The 17,635-nt window shown below is 41.3% G+C and overlaps 1 protein-coding gene across 2 annotated transcripts in view; it reads left to right on the top strand.

Annotated features, from left to right (window-relative positions):
- znf385a (zinc finger protein 385A) overlaps positions 1–17,635 on the top strand; it is a 60,999-nt gene that overhangs the window by 25,968 nt on the left and 17,396 nt on the right. For both annotated transcript variants that reach the window (XM_030734182.1, XM_030734183.1), the window contains exons 2-3: positions 9,322–9,473; positions 15,050–15,160. In XM_030734182.1, the coding sequence (XP_030590042.1) occupies positions 9,322–9,473; positions 15,050–15,160 (263 nt within the window). The remainder of the gene's footprint in view (positions 1–9,321; positions 9,474–15,049; positions 15,161–17,635) is intronic.

Raw genomic sequence — 17,635 nt, 5'->3', positions numbered from 1 at the left:
CCTGGTGGTGTGAGTCTGATGGTGGAGGGGGTGGTGGGGTCCTCAAAGCGGATGTAGAACCTGTTGAGAGTGTCAGGCAGAGAGGGGTCCCTAGGGTATTTTGCATCTTTTATGTTTATATAAAGAAAATTCCCAATCAATCTATCCCAACTCACAAGTGAGGCTTAAAAGTACTAAACCAAGCATACAATCTATGTGTTTGCATCCATGTAGAACAACCAGGTCTGTGGCTGGAATAAATTCAAGCTGATCGCCTGGCAAGGGTAGCCACACAGAGAGTGTGTGTGTTTGCTTTATGCTCTCGTTTTGACCCTGTGTGCCTTGTCTCTAGCTTCTGCCTTTGTTGAACTGCACAGCAGTGTTCGTGCTGTGTTCTCATCATCCCTGGCTGTCCCCTCCCATTAACCCTGACAGCTATTCGTCTGTCATTATTGACCTCAAAACAGCACAAACACTCACTGTCACCACAAACACAGACACACACACACATGCACAGGCTACACACTTGCTGTGCCTTGCTCTGCAAAATCATTTTAGGCCTGTGCTATAGTTCAAACTAAATTACATAGTACTTTTTTATGACTGTGGGTGTTATGTAGATAAATATCACATTGGAATGTAATGGGTTTGAGGCCAATTTTTCATTAAGTCTGCTCATCCTGTCCTGAATGGGTGGGTGCAGGTTGTAACATGAAACTCAGCATGTGGCTACTCCACCAAAGTGTTATCATATTAAGTGCTGTCGCACACAAGCTGTATGTTAATAATGTTAAAAGTAGTAGAGACATATCATTTTACTGGACCACCTATACTGGGAAATTACTGGAGAGTTTTAGTGAAAACACTAAAACATATAAGCTTCAAGTCCATGTAGATAGCTCATCACATTAGATCTGTGTTCATGTATGTCCATATCAGTGTGTGAGTGCCTCCGTCTGCATATACAGTGTACCCCACAAAAAAACAAAAGCCACTAGCCTCCAAAAAGATCAGTTGCTGGTTGATTAAAAGCCAGCAGGAGATTTATCTGAAGGATTAAAAGGGTGTGCATCTGCTTCTGTGGATCAAGCACATGTACTGGCCCTTGTATGTATTCTGGACAATTCTGGACACTGTGTATTATGGAGTTGTAGACTGACAGCTGGGGGTAGGTAGGCAGGGATATCAAAGGCAGGCTGTCTTCACCTCATTCCATGCCATTATTTTTGCATTACACCTCCTCCCCTAGTGCCCATCTTTCTTCTCTCCATGACTCTTGGAATCCCCAGTCAGCTCCTCTGTGTCTAACAAAAAGACAGACTGGCAATTAAATCCTCCCAGCCTTGATTCAGGTACTTAGAAGAGATCAACGTAGGATCTTTTGGGGGGCTTTTTAAGGCCTGCCACTGTCATATTATTGCAATAGGGTGTCATTACCATCCCATCCAGTCTATCATTAAGCACAATATTCCCCTCGGGGAGAGACAGAAGATTTACCTAGCTGTGTATGAAGTACATCTAGCACATGTGGGATTTTTTTTTTTTTTTCTGAGGAGGAGCAAATATGCGCGTAGTTTTATTTGTAATAATTTGGAGGAATATCTGCTCTTGCAATAGATTTTTTTATTTTTTTGGAATTAGGTTCTCTGATCAGATTTGAACTATCCCCAAACTGAGCTTCTAGTGTGCATTTGTGTGCTCAGGATGTGGATGAACAATTCACATTTGTTTTTATAGTCACCTAAAAATGCATGTGAGAGTTTCAGAAGCTTTGCTCACTCACTGAAAGCTACATTAACTTTGTTTGACCTTCACGTTGCTGGCATTTGTTTTTTAAATTTTTTTTTGTATTTTTGTATTTGAGCCACTCAGAATAAAACCATACATGCCGTAGCATATACTTTTCTTGTACTTTACAGTACAGTACAATTGTGAAATAACTGTTCACAAAATTGGCAGGTTTGGTAAAAATTTAACAGACCTGCAATTAGCAGTGAAGGTTTAAGCTCCCGCCAAAAGTGCAGAAAAATATACACAAATATGTGTGAGTGTGTGTGTGTTCATAAATCTCTTTCCAGCGTTTTGGATTCAAGACTGAGGCATGTTCTGACTAATACTTAACAGTAAAGTCTTGGAGAGCAATCACTGTATCTCTTTTACAGCAACTAATGCCTCCAAACATTTTTATATGGCCTAACATAGAGAAGCACACAAGCTCCCTGAAAGACAAACACGGACACACATACCTTACATGCAACACGAATGCAAACAGAGAAGCTAACTCTCATTTGTGGCAGAGAAACAAGTTTCAGCTTCCCCAGCTTTCCCCTGCATAATCCTCCTATTAAAGCGTAGCATAACACCAGCCGTTCCAGGCAGCAACTCAAACAGATCTTAATCTCCATCCACCTATCTTGTGTGCATGTATTAACCTTTACAGGACGTTAGAAATTAGCATTCCATGATTATAAATGATGGCAGAGATAAGGTTTGATACAAACTTGCAGGTTTTATACTTCATAATCATTTTAGGGGCTAAACTAAGAGGATGAAGTAACTGCTTTGAAATACACAGATGCACTCAGCAGCGCACTCTTGTGGTCGCTCACTAACAAAACTGTTCATATTTTGCACTGTAACACACGGGGTTCTTTACGAGCCTTGTTGCATTCGGTGCTGTGTCCGATGAACCACATCACTGCCTGTCAGTCAAACAGTACGAGTCCACAATTCATTCTTAGCACCAGCTGGTGGCAGCTATCTGAAGGAAGGATTCTGCTGCCGCAGCTGTCTGTGAAGGGAGCATCCAGACAGGTAGACAGCTCAGGATACAGTGTGTGGACAATTACTTGGGGCTAATGACCTGTACTGCAAAGATTTCGAGGTGACAGTTGAGACATCAGGGCAAAACTGTGCTTAAAATGACTGTGAAATATTGTCTGTGTGCGTATGTGGACATAAGCTTAAAGGTTACCTTTTCTATGATAAACACAGCGTTAGACCCACAGACACATAAGACTCAGGAGAATGTTGCCCTTCATGAAGCTGACTGGACAGTCCTCTACTTGTGTAAACGTAGGTGCACTGAAGTGAAAGTGGGTGTTAGAGAAAAACTGCATTCAGTCTTGTGTGTGTTTGTGTGTTTGATGTGCGTGGGTTTGTCTCCTGTGTGTGTGTATGAACCAGCCAACCATAGTGCGTGAGAGATTTTTTTCTTTGTGCATTTGTTCAGAGCGTTTGGCCAGGCCTGTGATCCTGCTGATTGCACTTGTAGTCAAGTGAAAGCCAGCTACAGTGTCCTGTTGGGCCTGAGACGGGTACAGGAATGGATAAGGGTCAAAATTTCATTCTTTCTCCCCCTCTTATATCTTGTGCTCACTCTCTATCATGTGGCCTCCATAGCCTGTAATGAATTGGCTATTTTTCCAGACCTGGGCACAGCTGTGTACAGCACAAAATTCACACCGAGGTGATCATAAGGCAAACAAGGAAGGAATAAGAGTAAGAAATTAAAAAGAACTGGAGACAGATGGCCAGCTGCTGGTTTCACGCTTTAACCCTTATTGCATAGTAGACCAGCTTTGTTCCCACATCAGCTTCACTTGATCAAAAACAATAAACAATAATAAGACCAGTGACGTGCAGTCAGGGGAGGCAGGTGAGGCACGGCCTCACCTGTCATCGTGGAAATATAAAATTAAAAAATAAATTAAATGGTTATATTCATTCAGTGATTTGTATTTTAAAGTTCTTTTCCATTTAACTACACCATTTTTAGATTAGTTTTTTTCAAAATCGTTGAATTTTCGCATTTGCCGGTCAAATACTAAGAGACGAACGGTGAGGCACCAGCCCGGCGAGCCGCACCACGGATTGCGCAATCCGTGGTGCGGCTCAGTATAGTCATTGCCAATGACTACTAACTGTGCTGGCATGCTATGCAGTGAGACCGGATTACTTTCCCTTTGCATGTGGCTATTAAAATGTTCTAACACTTTTACTATATGAACTAAATTTCTATATTTTAGCTGGTGTATATAATGCACAGTTTTTTTTTTTTTCATTAACAACTGTATGTGTGTGTAATGCATTCTTGTGTTGAGCGATCATGAAACTGCTGCGAAGAGACACTAGGTGAGGCACGCAGTTCTCGTGCCTCATGGTAGGGGGCGCTGGTGATCCCAGGGACTCTACGACTCCTCGGTGGCAAGCTACCATAAACAGTTAGCAAGGCCAGTTAGTTTTTCCTGTTGCTTGGCCTTATGTTCAACATGGAAGATTACATAACTCAACTGAAAGAATTTTCTAAACTGGACTTTCAATCGAAGCAGAAGATAATAATTAAAGGAAGACCAACACCGGAGCTAAAAGGTTTGCTTCAGACTATGTTAATGTTAAACAAAACAACTGTTGCCAATCAAATGGTGAATAAGCTATATGTTTGTAAATCTGATGTGATGACGTCAGTGCCTCACCAGTCACGACCCTCACCGCACGTCACTGAATAAGACAGTAATTAAGGTCACTACAATTCTCCTTTTCACTGGTTGTGAAAATAGCAGGGCATCTCCAGTATGCAAATCTGTCATAATTTAGTCAATTTTCAGGCATAAACCATCTTCTGAACTGACTGGGACTGATGAGCCACAAATGGTGTTTCTACAGTAGAAGTCTGTGGTGAACACCTCATGGAGCCCCACTCTCTTTAAATCATGTTGCTGAATCAGAGTTCTTTCAGTAAAGGCAGAGGCTTTTTTTTTTTTTGTTTGTTAGTTTTTATTTATTTATTTCAGAATTTACAACCAGTGGTTAATCTGAAATCTCAATGCACCACATACACACAGTAGGTCAATAAAATGCCTCACAGTTCACCACTGAATTTACTTCTTCACATAAAATGTTGAGATCCCAAAAGAGTTTTCTTACTTGTCGTTACATTTGATTGCTCTCAGTCATCAGGTGCTATGCATCCAGACTTACGCATTTGATGGTTATGTTCCCGCATCAAACAAGTTCTGATGTCTCCATTCCCTTTGGGCAATGAGGAGGACAGGTGCCAGCCTCACAGCCCAGCAGAAGGGCAAGTTGGCATCCTCAATGTTACTACCTCCTTCTCCCTGCCCCCGCTGCCAATAACCCTGGCACATCTGTGGCCATCCAGCATGGCTGGTGCCAACTACCCTGCTCCCATTGTTCTCTCCTGAATGCATCCAACGCCCATGGGAAAGAAGGCTGAACACACTGTGGCACAATCTACATAGCCTGTTAGATAATCTCAAGACATGAAAAGATTCTCTTAGCCTAGATTCTAGAAACAGCTCTTTGTCTAGCAGAACAGGCAAGAAAAACACACGATGATGTTTTCTCAAAAGATTCTTACCAAACCAGCTTTTTTTTTTTCTTCATTCGTTGGAGTAAACAAAGCCTTGGATGAGCTTAATATACTCAGACACATTTTACATTTGCATTTTACATTTTATAATACGTACAACAATGCTTCTCACATCAAAATCCTCATCCTTAAGGATTGTGTTTTCCTTTTCGATTGATTGACTCTTAGCTTCTGATGTTTTTGCTTCACAATCTTTACATTAGTGCACTGTATCATAATTCTTGCATGAAGTAGGAGATGCAGGCACGGGGAACACAAAAGAGAGACAGTAACTACATAAATAAATGCTCTGGTGACCCATCCATTATGTGTGCTTTACTTTTATTTTCTGTTTTGCCTCCACTTGTTCAAACCTAGAGACAGGCACAGGGATTAAGTGTGTCACGTGGAGAAATAGGACGGAGGATCATTTATTAGTGTGCATGCATAAATGGAATGGTAAATGGACAGGTATTTACATAGCACATTTCTGCGCTAACTGAGCACTCACAGCACTTATTACAACACTTTTTGCTACAAGCTACATTCACCCATTGATATAATCCTTTATTTCTATGCATTTCAGTGCTTCTCTAAGTAGCATGCATAAACTCCCATCTGATGGATGAATGGGGGACAGTTTAGGGGCTCAGTATCTTGACACTTTGACATGCAGATACAGTGTAAGCATGGCTATCTGAGCATTTTTTGTATTGTACTTAGAGGCACATAAAACTACTGGAGGTGACCCTTATTTTCACGCTTCCTCTTGGCCTCAGTACTGGTCATAACCTAAACCTAATTCAATATTCTAATCAAAGTCCAGAACTCACAGTGGTCCTCACAACAAGTGAATAATAAACCCTCATGCAAAAACACACTTCAAACAAGCCTGTAACACCAAGCCTTCTGGCAGTGTCCCACAGGCTGTTTATGAGCTCTGATTATGGCCCCTGTGAGCCTGGTAGGATTCCTGGCGTGTCAGAGGGTTTAACAACATCCAAATCACTGTCTGAGTTCTCTCAGCTCTTCCAGACTGCCCTGTCTGTCAGTTTCTGCCACACATAAACCCACACAGATCAGGCTCCAACAGCCACTAGGGAGTACTGAGTTAGGGAATATCAGAATACGTTGAGCAAAGTAAACTGTTTTGTTATCACAAAACAGTTTCTTTGTGCATTCTGTAATTCGTTTTACTCAGGGCTGCACATAAGTTATTTCATGAACTGTCAAGGACTTCTGTGCTTTAAAGTGAATTGATTTATTTTTCTTTTAGTCATTAGCATAATAGAAAATACTGTAAAATGCCAGTCACAGACAGCCAAACTGCCTCCTCTGTTAGTCCATGGTCTACAACTAAACAGCAGTTATTTTTGTCAAAAACAGAAAAGCAGGAAATCAAATTTATGTGTAGTATTTGCACAGAAGCTGTTAGAGAAGAGTTCTTGGCATTAGAAATAGTTACAATTTATTGTTTTATTAGCTCTGACTTCACTGAGATTTGTTCATTATGAGCCAAGTGGGACCACTCAGTTATCTACAGACTGCACATGCAATGCACAAACATTTGTGCAGGTCACAGTGGGAATTTGCATTTGTGCATTTGTCGTATTCCTTCACTGCAATGTGTTCAATTAACATTATAGGAGATCCCCAAAGAGAGATTAAATTAATGGGGTAAATATATGCTGCAGCCGCACACTGATTTATGCATTATAACAAACGCACACATGTTCTGGGCTCAAGGGACAACTGCTCTCCTCACTCCTGTCTGGTCTTCAGCTCCATTCACTTCCTCAAATTTCAGCTCCTGGTGCTGCTGCAGAAACACGTTTTGCTCTCCACTCAGCCAATCTCTCTGTAAGCCTGCCAGATGCTGCCTGACCCGCTGCCAGTAACGGTCTCAGTGTTCAAGGACAGACTCAATGGGGAGCTGCAAACATTACTACTGTGCAGTTTTAGCTAGCAGAGTGTCACTCCATACAAGCAAAACACACATTCACACGGGTGCTTTTGCAAAGATGCTAAAGCAGACCACATTTTAACACATGGTATAGTGCCATGATACACGTGGTGTAGAAGCACTGTATTAGGCGTAGTTTTTAGTGCCGCAGTCCCGATAAAGGACAAACTGCATTCATCAGTCACCTCCAATTTTCTGTCATCAGAACAAACTGCATTTAGGAGTTTAGATTAAAAGACTAAAATCTGCATATTTGTTCTTCTGATAAATTTGCAAGTGTGCATATTTAATTAGGAGCAACACTCAAAACCCTTCACTTTTTTAAAGCTATGTTAAAACGTAGCTTTTGTTTTATGAAAGTGGAGTTCAGGATTGCTGAGTCAGACTACACCAGCTGGAAAACGAGCAAGCAAGAAGCCTCAAACTTGTTTCACATGTTGTAAAAATAATATACATGAGTTTTCATCCGTATATTTTTGGTTTGTTTAGTGTAGAAAACTTAAATGCCTAAACAGAGGTAATGATGCAGTCCTCTGCACCTCGAGGCCTACAGATGCGTAGCAGAAGGCAGCTGAGACAGCACTTTCACTCCAGCCCGGCAAAGTCAATCCCTTTTTCTCTTTCTTATCCTTTTCTGTCCCACTCTCTCTAATCCAAACTTCGGTGACTCCATCTGGTAACATATTCTTCCATGCAGCAGTCGTATTATTTTCTCTGATTACATTCAGTTGACATAAAGCTTGATGAAAACGCAGAGGTGTCAAATAATGCCCAAATTAGCATGTGAAAGTGTGGAGGAAGGTAGAAATGCACTGCTGTAGGAAGCACAGTTAGGGATAGCAAGTAACAGAGCAAAAAAGTAGCTTAGAGCAATCCCAAAAAGGAGAGCGGCAGAGCTTTAAGTCTCTGAGGAATTTGAAAGCCATAGAAATCCAGTTGAGGATATTAAGAGGCTTAATCTAAGAGCTTGCTGAGGCTGAGTTTTGCTGTTTGGGCCCCATCACTATCATCCTTGACGGAGGTTAGAGAGGAGACGAGAGGGAATAAGGAGGAAAAGGAAGAGAAGGCAGATGGGAGCAATGGTGAGAATAGGAAGCTGCGTATCATTAAGACAGCCTCACATGTTTTTTATCAGAGAATTAAATATTGGCTTAGTGCACATTGGTGTGTGTGTGTGTGTGCGCGCGCGCACGTGTCTCTTTTTGTGTGCAAGGGTACCCTTGCAGTGGTGTTCTTAAGTGACTGTGCCTTTCAATTCCTGTAAAATCCCAGTCAAAGAAAGTATGTGGTACTTCTTTCGTTCATACTATAATTAGACACAACTAAGTGATCCAACTGTAGTGCACAACACAGGATGACATAAAGCAACACAGCCTGAGATGGAACTCATTATCCTCAAGCTGCAGATGTGTCCCAGGAGAGGCGAGAAGAAGAGAGTACACTGGCAAACAGGTGGATAAGAGGAATCCCCTCTCCCTCTGCGGCATCCTTTTCTTCTTTATGGCATTCCTGTTTCAGTAATCTGAATTATGCAAAGTCCACAAAACCTGCAATATCACTCCATATTTATTATAGCAACGGAGATTAGGAGATTCAGTCTTGCCAATATGTCTGGAAAACCAGAGTGTCTGTCCACAGCAATCAATGAAAAGTGCATCTTTTTCCTCACAGTGCAGAAACTGTATGCTTCTCTGGGGCCTCACATAGCTTTGTTCTGTCCACAGAGAGATAATTGCTTTTGCTGTATAATTATGTCTTATTGTGCTTTTTGGAATTCAGCTGCACATTCCAGAGAACAACCGTACACAATCTGCTAAAGATACACATGTTGGGTTTTTTCCCCTGTATGCCTTGCTTTAATTTGTATTCTTTAGGCATAATATACCAGTTAAAGACACTGTCTAAATTCTCTGTCACACATTTGAGTAAACACAGCCCCAAGCCTGGTATCACAAATGCTAGTAAATACCATGCATACTTATGTATCTCGGGCTCTTTCTGTGTTTAGGAGGCATCAATCGGGCTGGGGCAGCAGTGCCGGCATTCTTACGGACCCCCACAGTGATCCAACCCCACTTGGACATGAAGCCCTTCCTGCAGTTCCCAGTGGAGACCCCACCTCCTCCACACAGCATGAGCCTCTTCCACAACTTCAATACGGTAAGAGTTGATGCACACAACAAACACAAACACTGCAGTCTTTTAAGCCATTGACTGCAGTGAGAAAAAAAACGCATGGCACACAGTGCACTGGGTGCAGGAGGTTATCTCCTTTATGCTCTAACATGCAGTATTCTTTGTGTAGCATACAGTTTTAAATGCATTAGTTAGATTTAAGATATGTTTAAAATCTTGAGTCTTGCTGCCATATCTAGATTAAAAATGTCTGCTAAGCCATATATTAAGGAATCGGGGCTATTTTATGGGCCTCATTCTTAAAATCAAAGCCGTATAATTAAAGAACAGTTTTAAGGCCATCCCTATAACTAACAACATCAAACACCACAGTTTGTTTGATGTAGTATTTTTTTTTCTTTTTTTTGGAGGAGAGGAGTCTTCCTGTTCCTTCTTCCCCAGGCGTTTTAGCTTACACCATAGAGACATTTACCATTTTACCAACTCAGCATAATGTGGCACCTGCTCCTTCAGACTCTGCTGAACAATGTCAACACATTTCTCATCAGCAGTATGTAAATTCACTGAGCTGTATATGTACTCTACTGGGGCAATGCTATTTCTGGACCAACGGGGTTGTGTGTCACCCTGGTATATTTAGCTGCAGTCTGCAACAAGACAACATAATAATGTTTCACTAATTGGAAATATCCAGCATGAGCTTTGACTGTGCATGGCCCTTCTGGGATAGTAACAGGAGTCCAGACACTCTTAAACACATTTTAACAATATAGTCATTTTAATAGGCCTCAATGGACCATGGCATAAGTGGAAGCATTTTCACTACCAAACTGCACTACACCCAGCAGACATGGATTAACAGAGATACTGATATTATGCAGGCACTCAGTTTCCATTCTTGCCTCTGTTAGCACAGCCCAAAAATCATTTGTCCTTGTTTTTTTTTTTGTTTGTTTGTTTTTTTGTCTTACCGTCTTTGCAACACTCCTTCTGGATTTCCTCTTGCTCATTCTGTAACATCCATCTGCCCCCCCATCCTCCTCTTCAGAACGTTAACTACGTATGGAGGCCCACAGGGACGCTGTGGATGTTAATAGGTGTTCCTGCTGATGACTGCGAGGAAACCCTGAGTGCTGTTTTACAGCTCTGTGGCCAGGAGATGGGGCCATAAGAGAAGCTGTAAGGGCATTCTGACCTTACAGCATTACTCCATACTCATAGTATACACAATACATTCAAAACCACGGAGAAATGGCTGGCATACTCATAAAAGCAAAGTTCCTATTTCACTTACAGGTTTAGAAGAAGAGCTTCTGTTGCCTGAAGTGTGTGACACAGTCTCAGATTTTATTAAATTGGGACACATATGGTGTGAAAATGCTGAAAATAAGGAAACTGCTTTGGTTGCCACAAATTAAGGCTCTGCCGTGATGTTTTGCTGGGATATCGTAGCCCTTAGCTTTCCCAGAGTTGTGTTATGTTCAATTTAGTGTTGTGAATTTGAGTACATTTATACAGGAAGATCTAGAGGAAGAGAGTAACTGTCTGCAGCTCCATTTACATTGCTTACTGCTACTGTTTTTTTTTAATAGCTTGTTAGGCTGAACTGGGGTTATTTCACATAATATTTCAAGTGTTTTAGATGTTTCCTGGTGCTTTTCTGCGCCAATGCACAGCGTCACGTTTGGATCCACAAAATATCTCAATGAAGACACAGAACTGTAGCAGCAAAAACTTTGAGAAATGACCCTGCAGTGAGCTGGCAGCTAGTTGTTCCATCATTCTGCCTTAATAAGTGATCTGTGCTGAGTTTGTACAGTCTTAATGAGGCTCTACTTCACATTGAGGGTTATTAGCCCCATAGCAGAGGAATGGCCTCTCCTAAAGCCATATACAGCTTTAATAGCCCTTTAATGTGATTTGTCCTCCACCTGCCCGTCTTGTGCAATGTGCCTGCAGACAGTCACGAGGCTGAATTATTTATCTGCATTAGCTGATACAGACACATGCTCATAAAACTCTGAGTTGTGCCACCTGCACTGCTTGCTGGGGCTACATAATCAGGGATTTTTATGCAATATAATCATGTGCACTTGTTGAAGCTTAACTACCATCTATATCTTTTCTCGCTCCTAAAAGTAATTTCAGACATCACAGGTCATCTTTCACAGCAGTGCAGCAAGTGCAGCAAGACATAACTAATAGCTCATTATCTAAATGGTACACATTGTGAATTGTGATCCTGCTCCACTTTGTCCAATCCATGAGAAGTGTAGGTCTCCCAGCTTATCTTTTCCTTTTATTAATGCTGGCAGGTTTTTTTTGCCTAGCTGCAAAAAAAAAAAAAGACATGGCATTGGAGCTTTTGCACACCTGAGTCATTTGAAACCTGTGCTCAGACTCAGAGGTAGAAAAAACAACGGTGAGTTTACACTGAAAACCTAAAGAAAGCCTAATTTCAAGAAGTAAATCATCAAAAAACTTGACCTACAGTATGATAACAGCACTGGTATCAGTAAATTGTTACCAATATCCATACCAAGGCTAATGCAAACTTCTGGGAGAGTTTGGCAGGAGGGCAGTAGGACACAAAATCCTGGGTGCACATGGGCAGACTCACAGGCCATGGGGAAGAGGGAGAGGGAGGAGAAAACTGGAAAGCAGAGAGGGAAATGCATTACAGTGGAGCGTGAGGCAGCGAGAGAAAGTAGTTGAGAGGAGAGGAGGAGGAGACTGAAAAAAGGGACAGGCACTTGTTAGGTCATCTGTTGAAAAAAAAAGAAAAGAAGGGAGAGATTTCTCTTAAAGCATCTCAAAAAAGAAGCAGACTGTGTGCTAAAAGGAGAAGAAAACAAAGATATTTTAGCTTGCAATGCTTCACTGGGCATAAGCTCTGGTTTTCTGAGCTAGTCTGTATTCAGCATTGACTACCCACCAGCAGGCTGAATGAGTGAGGGAAGTGCACCACACACTCTGAGTCTTGCACATGCTGAGACCCAAACACATACCTCGGCCAGCAGTGCACACACAGGAGGACCAATGCAGCTTCAATCTTCTACAGACAAAGAGGAGCTGAAGGTAAGCATCTAAAATTCTTAGAGCTTTTCACATTTTTTTCTACCCAACTGTGTCTTAAACTAAGCACGGCTCAAAAGTAATGCAGACTTTGTGCTTCAAAGGCTGTTTTCATCTGGCACAGTGTGGACCTTCCTGTGACTGTCACAATGGCTCTACTGAGAGTCATGGTGTGGTGCATTCTCCCCTGGTGGGTTTTAACCGTTCCAAACACTTAAATTCAGAGAGATGATCAAACAAACTGAAGAAAGAGTAACTAAGAAAGAACAAAAAAGATTAAAGAACGGGGAGAAAGTGAGAGATGTAGGAAAAAGATGAATATAAACTCCAGAAAAGAAGATGTTGGGGAGTTAGGATGTGTGTCACTGTGCAGTGTCCGGTGATGCTCAAATGGTCTTTGGGTGTTTTGTGTTTCAAGGCTTCTTGGAGCTGTTGACATGATGAGTTGTGCTAAAGTCAGTGGGCCGTGTGGTTTGCTTACCTCTGCCAGAGTGCTCACCACATTCACACACGGCTCCACAGCAACATGAAATTTTCCATCATTTCCCCGGATAACTGCAGACTTTTTAATTTACTTCTAGATTTTTAAAGTTGTTAATGAAGAAATACAGTTATGGATGTTGTCAAAATCATGTGAGTGAGTTTTGGAAAATCCCTCTGCAGTTACATCATAGCGCTCTCCTCCTATTTCATGAGAACATGTTTTTGGAGAGCGTTTGGATAAGACACCATCCGAGCAACATTCCAGAAAGGTTTGCTGGCAGCTGGACTGTGTTTTCAACAGCTGAATTAACTGGATGGGTCATAAGTGACCCACACCCAGAATGCTGGACTGACTGGGGGAGAAGCCAGTGAGTCATACAGTTACTCCACCATGCAGATTCAAACTCTTGTTAAACTTAATGTAGATGGGGTCACACTGTGGACACCCAGAGAAGGGAGTTGAGGACCCATTTGTTTCTTTCACACTTTGGAGGGATTTGATAAAACATTGGGTTGCTTGTTGATGTGAATGGAGAGCTTAATGCAGTCCTGGTGTGGAAACTTGTGCTGGTTTCAGCTGGCTAATGTGTAGTTCTTGTTGTTTAGATGTTCAGACAGTAAACATTTGTAATTGTTCAATATATCTTCCACCCACACCCACACCCCAGCCCTCCCTATTAATCAGAGTTCACAGCAACAGCAGCAGCAGAGCTTTCTTTGTAGCGTTTCTGGGGAGAGAAACAGAGAGAGTCTTGGAACGTAGAAAAGAGATAAGAATATGTAATGTGAGGATGTCCGGCCCGGGCCTCTTTCTCTTTCTCTCTCCCTCTGACTCTCACTCACTGGGCCCTTTTAATTTTTCCCTCAGTAACTTCTTCAGTATTTTCTTGCTCTTCTTTCTCTCACTCTCTCCTCCAGATGGTACGTTTCTGTGCCTTCCAGCCACACAGATAAATGTCATGGGGCTCCTCCCCTTATCTTTCATTCTTTTTTATTCCGGGTTCCTTTTCGTTGGGAGTTGCTAAGTAACAAGCACTATGCAAAAAAAAAAAAGAAGAAAGGAAAAAAAAAAAAGTTATTTGAGCCTAAGTTATGACAATATTCATTTTAGCCCCTCTTTTCTCTCTATCACTCCTGAGGACATTAAGCTGCTTCTATAGTAGATGAGACTGTGCCTCTGAGTGTAAGATAGCTTCAAGAAGAGTTTGGTAAATAGCCCAAAATGCAGTAATGGATCAAAACTGAGTTATGTTGCATCTACCCAGCACTGCAATATGCTTGCATTAGACTGCTTTATGACTTCAAAACACGAGGCCTTGTAGCCTTTTGTTCTTCAGGCCACAGCTTGTTTTGCTTCATTCTTTTAGCATACCCGCACATTGCTACATCAGTCTTTGTTTATAAATGTTGCTTACTTTAGCTCTAGACAATTGTCTGAGGTTGAAATATAAGCCGGCCACTGAATCCAGAGTAATGCTAAGGTCAACTAACAGTGATTGCTTGATAAATTCAGCTTCAAACACAAACAAATATTTGGATTGTAGCTCTTTCAGCCCGTTAGTACTGGGAGGGTCTTTTGTGTCTGGGACAGAATTTATATGGACAGCTTAACCGCTCACACACTGGAGGGCTGCTAAGCAAGTTGGTTAAATTTATACAAGGTGCTTAGCACCACATAGATGATGGACATCCCAGCTGAAACAATTAGCACAGGGACAGCATGATGCTACAGTCTAGTGAGGATCTAGAACCATCAGATGCCTAATCTTGGGGATGCAACAGGTGCCTCGGTTGTAGCAACAAACTGTCAACACTGCTGACCACCGTTTGCTAAAAAGAAATACAGACATGACTGAACAGACTCTGTAAACACTCTTTATCTTTGAACTTTATGCACCCTGCATGTGGCCATTTAGACTCTGTCTCTTGCAATTGTGGGAGCCTGGCCTATCCACCTGTGGCACCAGGACTTCTAGCGCAGACCGGCAGAGTACGAATTATATGCCTAACAGATTTCTGCTCTCTGTCTTCCACTCTGGCAGATGGATCCGGTGCAGAAGGCTGTGATTAACCACACCTTTGGGGTTCCTCTGGTCAAGACCAAGCGGCCAGTCATCTCCTGTAACGTCTGCCAGATCCGCTTCAACTCAGAGGTAAATATTTGAATGACAACACACACATACGGCATCATTGTCTCTCATCTTGTCTTCATTTTCTTTATGGCATTGAATATGCTGTGTTTTAGAGGACTGTTTGTCCTGGTTTGCTCCCCTGAAAGAGGAAACTGACAAAGAGGATGTGTTGCATATGTTTGGATTATGTTTTGGCAGTTGTGACCCCACTGGAATTGAATTTGTTTTAAGGCAGTGTAGAGTAAAGTAGTGCACTGCGGCACAGAGGCTTAAGTGATGATGATGATGATGATGATGATGATGATGATGATGATGATGAATCTCTGAGCGAGTAATAAAAATCCTGATTTTCTTTTGTTCATCAGCACTGATAAGTTTGATTAAGATCTTAAATGACTATGAACACATGAATTGTTATGAAAGAAGAGTCTCTTTTGAATTTGTATAGTGCTATCAGTGCTTTTCAATTTGTCTCTATGGAGATGTTTATCTAAGCTCCTAATTGGAATTTATTTGCACATTATAGCCCTGGGCAACTCGCATACCTGACTGATGACAAATTAATGAAAGCAAAAATCATATGGAAGCATTTTATGAGTCGTGATGCCAAACATTTTCCAGTCTTTTCTTTTTCTGTGTAAACAAATAGGATAGACTCATGACAAAATCAGTACCAAATGTCATGTGTATAGCGTATAATTTGGCTGTGATACACCCTATTCAGTGTTGCAGACTTCAGGGCCAGGGCGTTCATCCATCCACAATACACAACATTAAGGAGTGGGTCGGTGCTATATATACTCATCAGATCTACAATCATGGTTTCCGTGTGGTCAGGGAGCTGCAAAGCTGTAATCACGAACCTTCTCTTAGCTGAGTTCTATCCTGTATGTCTTCACAAGCAACAGGAAACAGTTAGCTAGAGATGTTTATATAATGAAAATACTTTTAAGACCCAAGAATGGAGAGCCAATACTGGCTTCTTTACTTAAGACGTGTCCTTTTGTATGAAGTTAGGGCAGTGAATCAATGAAGAATCTGAAGACTTTAAATATTTGATAAAGAAATATTTATTAAATATTTCTTAAAGAAAAAGAAGACACCGAATTTAACCTGCTGTATTTTTGCAATCATATGAAGCTTGAAATTTAACCAAAACAGGCTCAATTCTTTAGCAGTATACAAGGAAGTGCACTTCTGTCTGAAGACCATGTGCAGTGCATGAATGAGGTATACTCTTTACATCAGTGTCCTATACTTTACCTGTCAGAGATTCAATTCTGCTCTTTGCCGTTCACTGACGTCAACTTGAGAGTGATATCTGGCCATGATCTTCTCGGCTCAGGGAAAGGTGACTCTCTTTCCCCTAGTACTGTATCATAGTGTTTAGTGCAGTGGTGTGTGCTGCCAAGTTTGGGAGGTATCAGGCTGTAGAGATGTCTGCTTTCTCTGGAATATAATAGAACCAGATGAGTATTTTGCTGGCCAGAGCACCAGAAAAATACACTTAAAAAAAAAAATACAGCATCAATATACCTCTCGTCCTGGGTAGGTGGATACAGAACCTGCATGGTGGGTGTAGTTTGGAAAAAGAGAAAAGAGCTCCTGCATAACCACAACATTTTCAGATTTTTATTGGAGTGATTATTGGAAAAATACATTGCTGCTGTGTTTTTCAGATGTATTTAAATCTTGTTTAGAGCACCATAAAACACATGTCACGAGTGTTTCTACAACTAATATAATAAAAACCGGGCAGCTTACACCAAAACAACTTAAACGGATAAACAACACTACAAGCCAAGTAAAATATGTGTTGTGACCCGACTCAAAAGCCGCAACATAAAGTAAAAACTGACACCAGAATTTGTAGAAACATTGGTTTTATTTTAAATTATTGTACTGAAAACTCTCAGCTAAAAAATACAGCCCAGAGAGCATAATGAGGTTTATCAAGAAGGGAAGTCTCCAATCCCAGCTGACCTCGGGAATGCCTTTATCCACACCTCATCAAGTGTAGACAATCAGCAATTAAGCCCAGTGAAGACTCTTGCAGTGCCACTGCAAAGAGAGTTGGGGCAACAAAGGAATATAACACGTAAACTTAAGTTGGGTACGAACTGGCCCTTTAATTGGGTAAAAGTTTTGTTAGTAAGTCATTGTTAATCCAGACCTGGCCAGGAGGGCAATGTAAAGGAATATTACAACAGTGCTGCATATGTTGGCCCTGAACACTCTTCCTGGCTAAATGAAAGCCAAATGAAAAACATATATTTTCCAGATCCATGTAAACTGAAATAGAATACATTTCAAAGCATAGATATTTATTAACATACTGCAAAACATGTTAAACTATGCAACTGTGTGTTGTGTTTTCTTCCAAAGTTTGGCTGGGAAAAAAAAAAAAGTCCCACTTGTGACTCCCCACCCACACTTTTTTGTTTTTACATCAAATTCAAATGAATATTTAATGGATGAAGATAATTCAGAGAGAAA

This window comes from Archocentrus centrarchus, chromosome 7, assembly GCF_007364275.1.
Source record: "Archocentrus centrarchus isolate MPI-CPG fArcCen1 chromosome 7, fArcCen1, whole genome shotgun sequence".
NCBI lineage: Eukaryota > Metazoa > Chordata > Actinopteri > Cichliformes > Cichlidae > Archocentrus > Archocentrus centrarchus.
The sequence above is the reverse complement of the archived record's forward strand: the minus strand, read 5'-3'. Positions and strand labels throughout refer to the sequence as shown.